Below are 15,133 nucleotides of genomic sequence, written 5' to 3'. Positions count from 1 at the left end.
CAAAATGTGTTGGTGAGGTAGAGTTTAGGTTTTCCAGCTTTAATTCAAAGGGTTTAATAAAAATAAGAAACGTATGGAGAAGGAGAGAAAGCACACACATGTTATAATAACATTATAGTAATGGATAGTGAGCCAAAGCATGCTGCAAAAGAGTTTCTCAAAGTAAAAAAAATGATATTCTGGAATGGCCAAGACAGTCACCTGATCTCAACTCAACAGAGCAGCTTCTCATTTATTAAAACTGTAAAAAAAGGAATGCAGAATGACCCAAAGATGAGCAACAACTGAGGAGTGAAACGGCTGCAGGAAGGAAACAGCTCAGGGCTCAGACTTCAGCCATTCATTGACTGCAAAAGAATCTCATCCAAGTATTAAAAACTTTCCCAACATTTAAAATTATGACAGTTTGTCCAATTACTTTTGAGCTCTATAAATGGGAAAGTATTTATTGAATGACTGTAATTCCTACAGTGAAGCTAAAGCACGTTATAATTTTGTTTTTATTTCAAATGTACCTGTGGAGCTGCTTGTTTTTGAGAAAAACTGGCTAAAATTTTTTAGATGCTTTCACATGGTATGCTATTTGTTCTGAAAGTTTTTTTTTTTTAATTTACAGACACTTCCACAGCGTCTTCTTTTAGAAAACTACGGTGGCCCTGAGAGGCCAAATGGACTGCAACTTAAGAAAACACCAGCAATAAGAAAAACGCTGCAATAGCACACAAAACACAATGGAAATAGGAAAAACGAAAGCAAAAATAGGATAAAAGAAAAAAGAAATAGGAAAAACGAAAACAGAAATAGGATAAAAGAAAAAAGAAATAGGAAAAACGAAAACAGAAATAGGAAAAAACAGATTTCCAAAAGCTCAAGGGAAGTGTTTCTGGGGAGACAATAACCCGAAGGACCAGTTGCAGGAACCAAAATATGCTAAGAATTGCGCTGGGAGACACTTAAAAGAAGTGGAGGATCGATCGGTTTTGTGAAGAAAGAAAAGGTGAGAGGTAAGTGTGTTAGCCCAACTATTAGCCTAAAAATCCGTCATCAGTATTATATGAATCATGACAAAACACACCTACCATGTTTTGGGTTCCTGCAACTGGTCCGTTGGGTTATTGTCTCCCCAGAAACACTTCTGTTGTCGTTTTTCCTATTTCCGTTGTGTTTTGTGTGCTTTTGCAGCGTTTTTCTTATTGCTGGTGTTTCCTTAAGTTGCAGTCCGTTTGGCCTCTCAGGGCCACCGTACGAAACAGTAGCCGACCCAAAGTACAAAGTCCAGCCAAGCAGATGGATTAACAACCACAGCATACCAAGATACACAAACTATGAAAGAATACACATAAACACAGAATACAAAATGATAACCGCATAAACAAATAAGAAAAAACTAATATCAGACCTACAAGGAAAGGACGAAGGTGGTTAAAACTGAGAAGTTCGTATATAAAAGACAACAAAACAAATAATGAATCATCCTTGGATTTGCAGACAGAGACATCTGCTGAAACGATATTCATCTTTCTTATAAATTTTAATCAAAACAACCCCTGATAAAGAAATTATTGCCCAAGTAGAGTGAAGATATTTTAGCATATTCTTTCACTGTCATATCCTCAGAGCTCATGTTGTGATATTTTTCATTTCTTTTAAGGCTGTCAGCATGCCAAGGCAAATAATGAACCAGGCAAGCTGAACAAATTTAAAACAAAAAATAATGCTGAAGTTTTCTTTTCTTGCTACTTTTCTAGCTAGACTGAAAAAGAAGTCAATCATTTATCTTAACATTACCACACATTATAACCGGCAGTTGTGTTTTTCTTCCAGGTCGAAGGGGTGTCACCCTCGGTAAACCAGACATCAAGGTAGAGACGGTGAACAAAGAGACCCACAGCCTGGAGGAGGAGGCAGCCAACGTCTCCACAGCAACCCGGATGGTCAAGGCCATGTACTCCGTGAGTAGACTCCCATCTGAGTCACCGGGGGCCGTGGAGAGGAGGCGTATGGGTCAATGGCCTTAAATGTACAGATACACTGACACTAAAGGCGACTTGGCAGGAGCGGCACACGCAGACATTCTCACACTCACACAGTGGGAACAAAGACACACGCACAAGGCCTCACTAAAGACACACTAAAAAGCACAAACCCATAAAAAAGATGTCAAAATATATGCGCGCACACACTCGACTCAAAATCAATAAAGCACAATGAAGCATGTGTATACACACATATGAGGAGAAACAAGTACAAGACATTCACGCATAGATACAAGAGAAAAACTAACTTGGGGAAAAAATACACAGTTTTTCCTCACTGCACACATATTTGTGCACACAAAAAACACAGAAATATTAAACAAATATACAGACACACACTCATTTTTACATTGTGTTCCTTTTAGAGGAGAATTCAACCCCAGAAGTCCTGGAGAATCTAATCGACGCAGCTCCTCTGACGCGGTTTTAAAGCTCGGGCAAAAACACCCTTTTCTCCAACAACTAACCGTTTCTCGTCTTCCGGTCTCTTGGGATTCAAAACCTGAAACTCTGTTTTCCTCTCCCCTCCCTCTCTTCTTCCTCCTTTCCTTTTTCACCCTCCCTCTTTCCGTGTGTGTGTTTCGTTGTTTGATGGTTTAGTTTCTGCCCTCTGTTTCCCTCTCTCCCTCCACTCAGCCATTCAAAGATGACATGGACCTGAAGCAGGACGTCAGAAGCGAGAGCGACACCCGGGAGGAGTACGAGCTCAAGGTGAGATGAGTCAGCGAAGATATTTTGGCATGCTCGTACTCGATTAAAATAAAAAAACACTTATCTAGAGCATCGCTGGACATTTGGCATGGTGCATGAGATTTGTGATCATGTTCTTCAGGTCCTGCTATACTTTTTCCTGTGGCTTTACATCACAGTTAAAAGCCACTTTTTCTGTAGTGCCTTTTTAGAGTGTGAGTGTCCTGGCTTAGAAACCTCCACTATCTGTATCTGAGTTCACTTATAGAGTCTGATGATCAGGTATCTCTTGAAAAGGCCAGAATTCTTAGGCAGCTCGCCCCTGCTGTGATTGGCACACAGCTGCAAATAACATAGTTTTAACTTTTCTAGACTAAATAAGTAAAAGACAATAAATACACACGTAACTGTTTCAGTTTCTTCACCAGTGATGTAGCATATTTAACTTGATTACATCTTGATTACTTTCCTAAGCATTTTAAACTGGGCGATAAAGCAGCGAAGTCCTCCACAGGATGCTGAAGTTTCAGGTTTGATATCGAGCATTTCAGTGTTAGCAGAGTTTTTCATTGTTTCTATACAATCTTTACACTGAACCGTAAGTTAGAGCCTTTTTTGGGATATTCGGCTTGTTGTGGGCATGGCAGACAGTGGTTGCTTGGAGGAATTCATATTGATTTCAATCCTAGACGAGGAGGTGCAAGTTCAAAGAAGAGTCAAAGTCAAAAACACTGCTTTGAATTTTAGTCCATACTACCAAATGCAAAGAGCCTGTGTAGAAACAACTCTTTGTAAATAGTCCTAGCCTTGTTGGTTTTGGTCTTTCCCAGCAGTTTTGTCAAGAAATAAAAAATATTAAATATTTGGACGTAACCCTTTATATCCCCTGTAATTATTAAAGTTCTAATAGTACCGATGGTAAATGTAATTAGAGTACATATCTGTCTTTGGTAATATTTTGGCATTTAATAATTAATTTCTATTACACATACACTGTGCTGCATTACTCATATCATTACAGTTTTGTGTGTATGCATGAAACAACAGCGCACCACCGTTATCCACCATGCATATCTTGTGACACTCTACAGTTTGCTGCAATATAAGACAACATAATGCAAGATTTTTAGAATTTTAATTTAACTTTTATTTTTAGATTATTATACTTTTTTTCTTTTGATTTGTTTTGTAGCAACAGTGTGATATAAAATACATATCCCAAACAAGTGGTAAAAATATTCACCACTTGCTTGGCATACTAACCCTTTAGTAGTCTATAAAAAGCATTAAGGCCTTACTAAGAATAGATTATATTTAAAAGAGGCATACATGTCTTAAACGTGGATTCAGACCATTGGCCAGCAGATGAGGGGTGGGGGTTGGGGGTAGGGCCACTCTAATTGATTCAAAGAAAAATCCAAGCTGGCTTTTTTATACACTATACAAAAAAGACTGTTTTTGTAATAGAAACAAAGTGAAACTAAGCTAATCAAGCACAGAACAGATGGTATATGAAGAGAGAGAGATATTAGGATTTACTGAAAGATTAATATTCTTTTTCTGATCACAGGATCCAACCAATGGCTACTACAATGTCCGTGCTACAACCCATGATGAGGCGCGCCCCCAGTCCCGGGTCGTCCACTACCAGGGAGAGTTTCGCTCTCCAAACCCAAGCAGCGGACCAGCAGGAGCCACTTCCAGCGGACCCTCTGCTTCTGCCAGCGGTGCAGTTCCCCCCAGTGCGGTGCCGGGCTCAAGAGCTGGCTGCTACGACCCTCGTCCACCTTCCAGGATGTCCCATTCTACTTATGCCCAATTCAACACATTCTCCAGGGCAGCACAAAGCCAGCAAGCCCCTGCTAATCCAGCTCTTCAGTCACCCGGAGAATACCCTGGAGACTGCGGCCTGCTGGACAGCTCCACCCAACTGGCTTACGACAACTACGGATACCCTTCCCAGTATCCCAGCTACCGCATGGGCTTTGCTCCACCCATAGAGGAAGGGCCAGCCTATGAGATGTACCCAACGGGACAAGGGACAGGTCCAGGGCCAGGTCCAGGACCGGGACCAGGACCGGGACCAGGACCGGGACCGGGGCCAGGACCAGGACCAGGACCACAAAGTCCTGAAACGGGGCTGGGAAAGTATGGAAGCTCCACTCGCTTCTCATACTCATCTCCACCTTCTGACTATTCCCAGAGACACACACAACGGATGCAGACTCATGTGTGAGAAAGAGGTATACAGGCTTTTGGATTTGCTTTTTGCAGGAGCAGTACTTATTACACAGAAACATAAAAAAAATCTTTGAAATTTTCAAAAAATGCCCTCATATCTATACATGAACACCTAAGAATCTGTTTTCTGTTTTCATCCTAACCACTGCATGGTATTCGGCTAAATTTCCGAGTTGATAAAACACCCAGCAGTTAGCAGCATCGCATATCGTACGGTTCACAGCAATACATGCAACACATGCACAGCGATATTCATACACATCTAAGAAGATCTTCTGTCTGCAATGTTTATGCTCCAATAAAAACAACAGCGAGAGCCACAATCAAGAGAAAACAGACAAAAAGACAAGAAGAGCACTATGAAGACATGATGAAGAAGAGGAGCTTAGAGGATGCCGAGTGATCCTTTCTCTTCCAGCAATTCTCATCTTGCTCTTGGACCGTTTTCTTCCATCACATGGTCCTGCCGCCCCATCTCTGTAAATAACCGCACATGGAGATTAGGGTCATTTTAAAGATGTTTCCTTGTACAAAACTATACATTGTGATGCAGTACAGTGACCTACAGCAAACCCCTCTGCTAGTCACATGTTTTACATTTAGTGACTCTAACAAATTGCAGAACACACACGTGCAGACACACACACACACAGATCTCTACAAGCCTATTTGTTTCTATGTATTGCATCAATGGGGCAGCTTGGACTAATAGTATATGTGGCACTTTTTGACTCCCCTTTCCTCACTAAAACTCACCCAATTGCCATTCCTTACAAGATCTACCTTGATTTAAATGAGACAAAGCTTCTTAAGGTGAGTGACCAGAGTGCCAATGCTTATGTGCCAACACATACGAACTATTAAGACGTGTCTTCTTTTTGTAAAGCGTGGACAATGAGGTGCTCTGGATGATGAGATTTTGTACATGCCACATCTAAGATGACCGGAGCGGTAGCAAGCGTTTCTATGCTCCTTCACCCCATCTTTCATTTTTATCATCATGATGCATTTCTATACATTTCACTCAAGGTCAATGCTATAAATGGTTTTTGTGAAATGAGGTGGGAGTGCTTTTTCATTAAATGAATTTCTGCAATTTGTACAAAAAGATACCTCCCCTATCCTCAGTGTCAAAAACGTATGTGTTTCTATCACTTGCACAGTAGAATAGATTTTTTTCCCATATTTATACGGACCGGTATTGAAAAAAAAAAAAAAACGGCATTCAGAAACATTTTATAGTATTTTTATAAGGAGTTGTGGACCAAAGGTTCAGCGTTTTGGGTGACACTCACTTTTTAATGTGTATGTGGCATCGTATTGGAAACGTTCCTTTACAAAGAGATGGATGGTGTTTTTAAAGTGGATGTTGTAGACTTAAATTAGAAAAACATGAAGAGCTTCACTTCAGAATGATGAATATCCGGCAAAGGCAAATGTCTTTGATGGATATCTTTGTTTGGTGTGAAGCTCTTTCTTTGACTTCCAGTCTTCTGACTGGACTGCCTTTTTCAAATGTTGACGACATTCAATTGAAATGGATGGAGAAGAAGCAGCTGCTCAGTCTGAGCTGTGCTGTAAACTTTGCAAGCAAAGAGAAGGTTCAAACATATCAAAGTGAAAGTACAGAGGATTCTATCTAGCTCATATGGTACTTTGTACATTTGAAGTATGTGTAAGTATGCTGGTTTCCTCACTGCAGCAGGAATTTGGTGGTATGTTATGTCCGAGATTTTTCCCATTATGTTGTGTCAGCTTTTGATGCATGTGATTGACCTTTAACCCCTCCGGGTTATGATCAGCATTTAAAATGTTGCTCCTCTAAAGTAATGTCACTGAATAGCAATTTGACCATTTGCAATGATTACCACACTGAAGTTGTTACAATTTGCACACTTTGTTACTGAGATTTGGTTGGATTGCTTCACGGTATAACTTCAAAACTTCACCTTCTGGTGACGTGTTTGTTGATTAGATGCAGCAGCATCAGTCTTCACTATATACTGACCTTTAGCTTATAAAGTTCATCGGCTGATCTCTATTTTTATTGCTCACAAAAAATTAAGACAGTTCACATTTTAGCAACTCTTGGGAATTGTACCTTTTCCTAAGAGCACATACTGTACTGTGTATACTTCACTGGACAGCCGCAGTTAAGAGAGAGCGGAAGCAATAAAGTTTCACCCACTTGTACCTTTATTCTACAGCAGTTAAAATCTGAGAACAGATAATAGTGGTGTTTTAAAATAAGACCCCAGGCTGCAAAGGGAAGCCTGAAATCTCAGCACCTCCAGAGGTAATCATTGAGTGTATCAGCCGCCCTATCAACCCCTCTCGGTATATTATGGTAATTGTGTGCTAAGGGGCTGTAAAAAATGTATTTATTGCCTCTGTTTTGAATAAACACAGAGAAATAAAACCACAGACACACCGTTTCTGATTAGAACATCAGATTGAACCTTGTAGCTCCAAGGTCACTATATAAACCTTTTCGTAGAAAAGAATGGCAGATGGAGCAGCCTTTTAAATTTATATGGTTATCACAGCCTTGGTATTGCATACTATTACCTCTTTACAACCCTTTTACAGAGTTGTAGCTGCGCAGTATTTTGCATCTGACATACAATGTCGTTACGACCTTGTGTAGAAGGAGTACATTTGACACAGAGGAGGTACTGAGGCCAACAAATACATGGCCAGGCCATCCAGGTACTTAGATTTTACCTCTTTACTGTTTACGGTTTGTTGACAGTGGGGACATATGAATATGTAAAAGACACCACAGATGCCAAAAATGCAGAACATGTGTTTAGATTTGGTTCAGCAACGAAAAGATGTGTGAGTTGGAAGAGAAGAGGTGTTTACTCCACTGGGTTGTTATTTTATGTCCTTTTCCCCTTTTTTCCATATGTACCTCTCACTGCAATGTGTACTGATGCTCTTATGTAGAAGGAGTACTCTACTCTCTCCCCTGTGTCATATTAATTGCCACCTACAAGCTTCCAAATTTAGAGGATGAACCTGTCTTTTCATGGAAAAAAATCATCACAGCATAGCTTTCTTCCGAGATTACAACATATGGGGTCGGTATATCTATCTTGCTTGCATAAATGTTTGTATGTCGGGTGTCTTTTTTAGAGAATATATAGCTTCATGAGCTCATGACATTCATCCATTGTTAAATTATTCCATAATCATGTTTCTTTTTAAGAAAATCAGTATTTTAATTTTTTTTCTATTACTTTATAGTGATCCATCACCACTGTAGTTGAAAGCGTGTGATTTAACTCTTAAAGACAGTACTTTATTTTATGTTGTATGCATCAGATAGAGGGGTTCTAATTAATCAACCCAGTGAAAAGTGAGAAGGGTTTTGTGCATCCGTGGCCAAAACGACTGCCCAGCCAGGCCACAAATAGCCAAAATTCTGCCTCAACTAGGCCAACGCAGGCTAGATTCAGGCCAGACCAACAGCTAACTGCTCTGTTCCATGCTGTGCTGTGCTGTGACAGGCCCGGCCAAGAGTGACTGAAGTGGCTCGGTGTCCATTTTTACCTTTTGGAGTTTCCAGTGAGTGCCAAAAGACTGTGCAAAAAATGAACTGAGCAGAAAAACAAATGCAACAGCCATTTGTGTTTATTGTGTTTATGTAAGCTTATATGTGACTGTGAGTGTGTGTGGGAGCGCGTGTGCGTGTGTTTGTTTTGTAACCCAAGTGTGTTTTCATGTCATCTGAAATATGTGGGAACCACTGGGCTTTAAAAATTAGGGTTTGACTGATATTTTCAGCAAATATAATAGCGATCAAACAGTCGTGTTGTCACCTGCTGGCATGATGGAGATCACTCCTGACAACAGCTAGGCTACACAAAGAGAATGTAATATTTAACAGTTAAATGAATATTTGAAAATATTTTTTACAACCCTACTCCTGCATAATACTGTGTATACTCTGTAATCTAGTTTATATCCAAGCTCATCTGAGATCAAAATTGTACTGGTATTCCAAGGTGATGTGCTTTAGTTGTTTCATTAACCTGTAATAGTGTCATAATTTTAATCACCGATAGCAGATTAAAAATTTTCGGTCCATGCGCAAAGTTCAAATGAAAGCTAATCCTATGAGAAATAAACCTTCTGTGTTAAATGACAATGACACAAAGGGACACAGAGCAGTATAGTACAAAGCAAACAAGTTTGGGTGAAGGAAGAAGTCAGTTTGTGTAGAAGTCTATGGAGAAATAGCCCCAACGCCTATTATCTATGACTTCAATTAACACTTTGCTGATGAGTTTATCGGCTCTGTCAATCATTCCAACTCTTACTAACACAACATGATGTTCACTTTATAAGTTATGGTCTCAGAGTAGAGTATGTTTTCTAAGGCAGGTCTTCCTGACTTTCAAGCTGCAGCATCCTTCGATTTTGCTGCCAGATTCACTCCTGTTCATGACGTCAGGACCCCAAGAAGTTGACTGAGAAAACACTCAAAGCTGTCAAAGCAAGTCACAGTTGATAAAACTATTTCCCATATGCAATATTTAATGAAGAGCAGTGAATGGAGCTCATCAGCAACAATAATTGTCAACATCTGCTTCTGGACAAAAAAAGACCACATTTTATTCTAGTGTTCACTCATATAGTCCATCCATCCATCTTCATCCGCTTTATCCGAGGTGTTCGCGGGGCAGCAGCCTAAGCAGAGAAGCCCAGACCTATCACCTCCTCAGAATGAACACCAAGGCGTTAAAACACGAGAATAATCTCTCCAGCGTGTCCTGGGTCTTACACGCTGGATGTATGTTGATTGGCCAAATAAAACTCTGTTAATGGATGTTGATTGGCCAAATAACGATTTACCACAGGAAATCCTATTATTGCAACACACTTTCAAAGTATTGTTAAGTCAAAACAGAAAGGTGCACAACTTTGTTACATTAGGTTGCTTAGATTAAATTTTTAAAAGTGTAAAGGTGGATGGTTGATGCTATTAGGGTAATATTAGCTGCTGTGACCTGATCCAAACTCCTGTAACTGAATTGAATGGCCGAGAATTCTGAGTGGTATAGTAGTATCATTTAACCTCGCATAATGTGCCCTGTTAGAATAGGAAGGGTTAATCTTCAGGCTTGTTGCGCTTTGATTGGTGCTAAAATTTTAAGGATTCTAAAACGCTTCAAAATGTGTATTTTGACCCTCTTAATACTTACAAAGTTCCATGTAAACAATGTATGTGTGGCACTTTGGAAAAAATGAACAGTGCCCTTTGTGACCTTTCAAACAATATATCAGTCAAACCCTAGTGAAAAGCTGAACAGCTGGTAAAACAGACTGAAGGAGACGTGGCATATAGCCTTAGGAAACGAGGAAGAAGCTGAACTGGTCCACTTGTCCCTCATCCAGCTGCTGAGCTTGTCTGCTCTCTAAAACAGCTGCACGAGCGAACAAGATTAACTGATGTTCTGCTTGATATCTCAAAGCATATGATGACAATGATCGGTACAGTGACGAGGACTTCCCACTTTTAAATCTGTGAAGTGAAGGTGTACACCGCGACAAGAGAGGGACCGCCTGTGTGCTTAAGTAAGCATATATTCTCCATAATCCTTTTTTTTTTTTTTAAATATCCCTATATATTGTTCACGTGTATTATGTTCTTGTTGGGTTCTTTGTTTATCCTTTTGTCAAAAAAAAGAAACTGTAAACATGTAAGCAAAACATACAAGATATTATTGAAATGTTCTTTTATTTTCATGGTTTTTGTTTATTTCAGTTTTTCTTTCAAATTCTATGTAATTATTTTTTCACAGTATTAAAAAAAATTAAATAAAAGAAGACACGGTTTCATAAGAACATTGGTAAAAGCTACTTTTATTTATGCTACCAAAACCCAATTTTCAGAGAGCTTATTTTATAAAATTGTATTGTGTTCATTTTGTAAATGAGACTCCGGGATGGGGCTAAAAATACTTTAAATGTAGTTTGTGCACCTTGTGTGCTGTTGTTTATTTAGGTCATACTCACACCGGCAGTATACAGCACTCAAATAGTTGTTTTGACAGTTTCTCATGTCAAGCAGACTGGAGTGAAAAGTAAGTAAGTGTGTCTATGTATAGCACACAAGCAAGAGTGATAGTGTTTACCTGAGTGCGAGGGAGACAGTGGAGCACAGTGCACAAAGCCAAAACAAACATCTGCTGAGTCTTAGTCACTCCTCTCATTTAAAACTCATTTCGGGGTGTCTCCTGAAATGAGTCTTCCCTTCCTCTTCCCTTGCTTCATTTTGTCATTCTGTGTTTCTCCTCTCCCTGATTCTCATTATCGTTTTAAATCTTCTCTCTCCCTCTTGCAGTTTAGATCTCCCTCCATTCCTTTCAGTGTCTGTTTTTCTCTCCATTTGCTTCGACTTGTCACTCCTTCTCACAGATAATATTCTTCTAATTTTCTCTCAACACCTTTCCTTTCACCTGACATTAGTCCTCCTCTGCTCTCCTCAAACCATCTTGTCCCTTTCTCATCTCTCTAGCATCCTTTGATCTCCTGCTCTTTCTCTCACCTCTCACTTGTCCTCTTTCATTTTCATCCGACCACTATGCCATCACCCTCCCTCTTTTTCGGATTTTGCTATAGCTTCAGTTCTCCTTTCATATCTGCTGTTTTATCCTCTTTATCCTTATCTGCCATCTCTCTTAATTACTTCTTAATTTTCCTCTAAGTCTCACAAGTCTAGTCTTTATCAGTTTTTCAACTCTTACATCTCATCTTATACTTATCAGTCCTTCTTTCACCCTCCTTTCTCATCCACCTATGTCTCATTTTTTCTCTTCAGTGGCATCTTCACTATTCTTTCACTAATGACAAGAAAAATGAGTGAAGTGGTGGCAGAGAAAAAGCAAAGCTCTGTCAGGGTAAAGGCAGACAAGGACAGGAGACAGACAGAGCATTAAAGCTTTCCTTTGCTTAGTGTGTACTATGATTATTGCCTGCTATCCTCTACCGTTCTCATTGAGGAATAATGTCTGGAATAACCTTCAGCGTTGCACTCCCGACTCCAGTGTGGACCCCCCTTCTCTCCTCCCTCACCAGCACTTCCATTTTATCCTCTTGTTCCCATTTGAAGCGGCCGTTGTATGGATTATGGCCCCTCTCATGCTTGGCACCGCACTCACTGCTTGAGATATATTATCATATTAGTGGCGAATGATGTAATGCATTTCAAGACATTTGTCCTTCGCACACCCTCTGTCCCTTCGCAGATGATGTCACGGGCTTTGTGTCTGGAGGCAGAGAAGTTGTCAAGTGCACTCTGGGTTTTCGCTTGGTGCTGTCGCCATCTAGTGGCACTAGAGCCGATTGCGGTGGTGAGTGAAGAGGAAGGCATGGGGAGTAAATTAGGATGTGGGCAATTATTTATTACTGAAGCAGAGGATAATGTGACTCATAATGGATGTCCTTGGTGTGACTGTACTAATGTGGTCTGTTGGGCCAGGGACAGAAGGGAAGAGACAGACACTTTGGATGTGAGTTGATTACAAATTAGGGTTTGACCTGCTGGTTTTGGAGCCTCCTGCCAATGACTTGTTGATAGCACACATGTTAGACCAATAATCAAGACGCTTTAAATTCATTTCCATATATAAAAAATATATTTGGTTTTCAATTTAAACCAAAAAAATGTATACATATCATTTCCCACTACATAAAGAAGTCTATGAGAAACTGACCCGAACGCAACCTTGATTTATAATCTCAGTTAAAACGTTCCTAATGAGTTTACTGGGCTGAGTTCTATGTAAGAGAGCATTATGTTCATTTTGTAAATTATGGTCCCATTTAGAGTAAATTAAACAATAAAGACGGGCATGCTTACGTTTGTGGCTACTTATGTGACTGATAAATCCTTACCGTGTGAGCATGGAGTGTCTTATATATCCCCAGCATATCTATCAATTGTCATATTTGGTTTCAAGGAACCACTGAAGGGCCAGAATGACGAAAATATCAAGGCTTCAAATTTCATTCTTTCAGCCTGTATACTGTTTTTTTTCCCCCTTTGGTGAAACATTTCCCAAATTTAAACGTCTTTTGTGGTAATTTGATTTAAAAGGTTCATTAAGCAACATGCAACATGTTAGAATAAAAAGTAAAGGGAGGCTTAATCTGATGGCTTTGTTCTATTTTTCAGAATTTTGCTTCAGGTTAAAAGATTTTATGCAGTTACACAAACTGGGCTCGAGACAAGGTTTTAAGATAAAGGACTCACCTCGTTGCCCTTGGCTTTACAAGCTGGTATAGTGGTTAATTTGTGAATATTCCCGAATAAATGCAAATGGTTCATTAATTTAACACAAAATAGATAAATAAATAAATAAAATCTGCTCCACAGTCAGTAAGCCTGGAGCATTGGACAGCCCTGGAGCTGTATAGGGCTAAGGGCTGTTGCCCAATTTGCTCCTTTGTTAATTCAGCCTTGACGTAATCCCAATACTGCATCCGTCCTGTGTTATGTCAAAACTGTTCTGCACCGGCTTTTACTCATTAAGCAGTAAATCCTGAGTTTTGTCACCTGGCTCTGAATTATTAACGAGTGGATGAAGGTGCACGATGCATGCAAAGAGCACTGGGTGAAGCTCGGGCAATTTTATTTCACTTCAATGACCTTGTTTAAATTTTTATGTATGCTGTTGTGCTACCATCTACATAATGCAGAGGTGGAACAAATTTATATCAATTTCTTTTCTTAGGTTTTCCTAAAAAAGATAATGCTTTTTAGAATATAATTACTCTCCACAGGTTGTTTCCCGCCTAATTTCAAGTAAAATAAAATAAGAAATAGCAAGAAAAGTAAGAAAAAAGGTAAGTAAAAAAGTCAGGACAAGCACATATAAAAAGGATCTTCAATCACTGCATTTAGCTGACGCTCCCTCTCAGTGAAGAATATTATTAGCATTACAAGGTGAAATACAAAATCAAATAATAAAAATATGGAGTAAATCAGACACAAATATATTAACTGGATCAAAATGAAGACTTGTAGCTTCATATAAATCGCTGGTGTGTTGCAGAAGCAGATATATACTGTACATAACATAACAACATAATTTATCAGGATTTAGATAATGATCCAAGCTGCATCGTCTCCCTGTTTGAATATGGATTATTTGAGTCTTGGTCTAACAGTCCCTGGCTCATTAGTGAAAACTGATGGCAGTCTCTCCTTCCTCTGTGCAAATTATGCTAAAGCCTCCTCTTTCACAGAGCATTTAAAGATGCAGAGATGCATCGAATCGAGCTATAAACTGACCACTACGCCAATGCCTGGATTTGATTTTCCATTGATTTCAGTTTTATTAGGCCTTTATCTGAACTATCCATCCATCCATCCATCCATCCATTCGCTTCCGCTTATCCTTTCCAGGGTCGCGGGGGGCGCTGGAGCCTATCCCAGCTGTCATAGGGCGAGAGGCTACACCCTGGACAGGTCGCCAGTCTGTCGCATGGGCCAACACACAGGGACAGACAACCATTCACGCTCACATTCACTCACACAGTCACACCTAGTGACAATTTGGATTATCCAATTAACCTATCCCCTATCCCATCTGAACTACTTCCTTCAAAATCATATGAAAAGACAGAAAACCACTTTACACGTGTAAAACATTTAAACTCGGCAGATCCAAACACTGCTCTTCTTTTCGATGGAAAGCTTCATTCTGGCATTGCTACCTGCAATGACGCATCAAGAGATTTGTTCCTAGGCTTCATGGGTATGAGGTCTGTGGATTGAGGATTGGGAAAGATTATGACTGGCTCGTAAGTCATCAAAATGCAGATGATGCATCACAACAAAAGCTGTCATTGTTTGTTTGATAGCACTGGTTTCTTTTCACTCAGTTCTCATTGTTAATCAGAGCAAAGAGATTCACAGTGGAGTTCTGAAAGGAAACCCTTTATGCACTGTAAACACTGTCAGATGTTATGATATCCAAAAGTACATACAATTAGAAACCAGAGGTAACATTAAACCAAAGCAGCTTTTTAATTTGCTTCACATGAATTTAGCCAAATATGCAATTATAATATAGAACGGGGCTTAAAACTATTTAAATATTGTTTTAAAAAGCTGAATTCTTGAGTAAATTGTGTTCATAGAAGTGGCTGAG

At 39.6% G+C, this 15,133-nt stretch overlaps 1 protein-coding gene across 2 annotated transcripts in view; it reads left to right on the top strand.

Annotated features, from left to right (window-relative positions):
• kirrel1b (kirre like nephrin family adhesion molecule 1b) overlaps positions 1-6,186 on the top strand; it is a 78,802-nt gene extending 72,616 nt beyond the window's left edge. The window contains exons 13-15 of one of the 2 annotated variants that reach the window (XM_039602383.1): positions 1,825-1,952; positions 2,637-2,747; positions 4,297-6,186. In XM_039602383.1, the coding sequence (XP_039458317.1) occupies positions 1,825-1,952; positions 2,637-2,747; positions 4,297-4,962 (905 nt within the window). In that variant the 3' untranslated portion in view covers positions 4,963-6,186. The remainder of the gene's footprint in view (positions 1-1,824; positions 1,953-2,636; positions 2,748-4,296) is intronic. The other variant, XM_031754928.2, reaches the window with a different exon arrangement.
• Positions 6,187-15,133: the final 8,947 nt, after the last annotated feature.

The sequence above is a fragment of the Oreochromis aureus genome, linkage group 18 (assembly GCF_013358895.1).
Source record: "Oreochromis aureus strain Israel breed Guangdong linkage group 18, ZZ_aureus, whole genome shotgun sequence".
Classification (NCBI taxonomy): domain Eukaryota; kingdom Metazoa; phylum Chordata; class Actinopteri; order Cichliformes; family Cichlidae; genus Oreochromis; species Oreochromis aureus.
The sequence above is the reverse complement of the archived record's forward strand: the minus strand, read 5'-3'. Positions and strand labels throughout refer to the sequence as shown.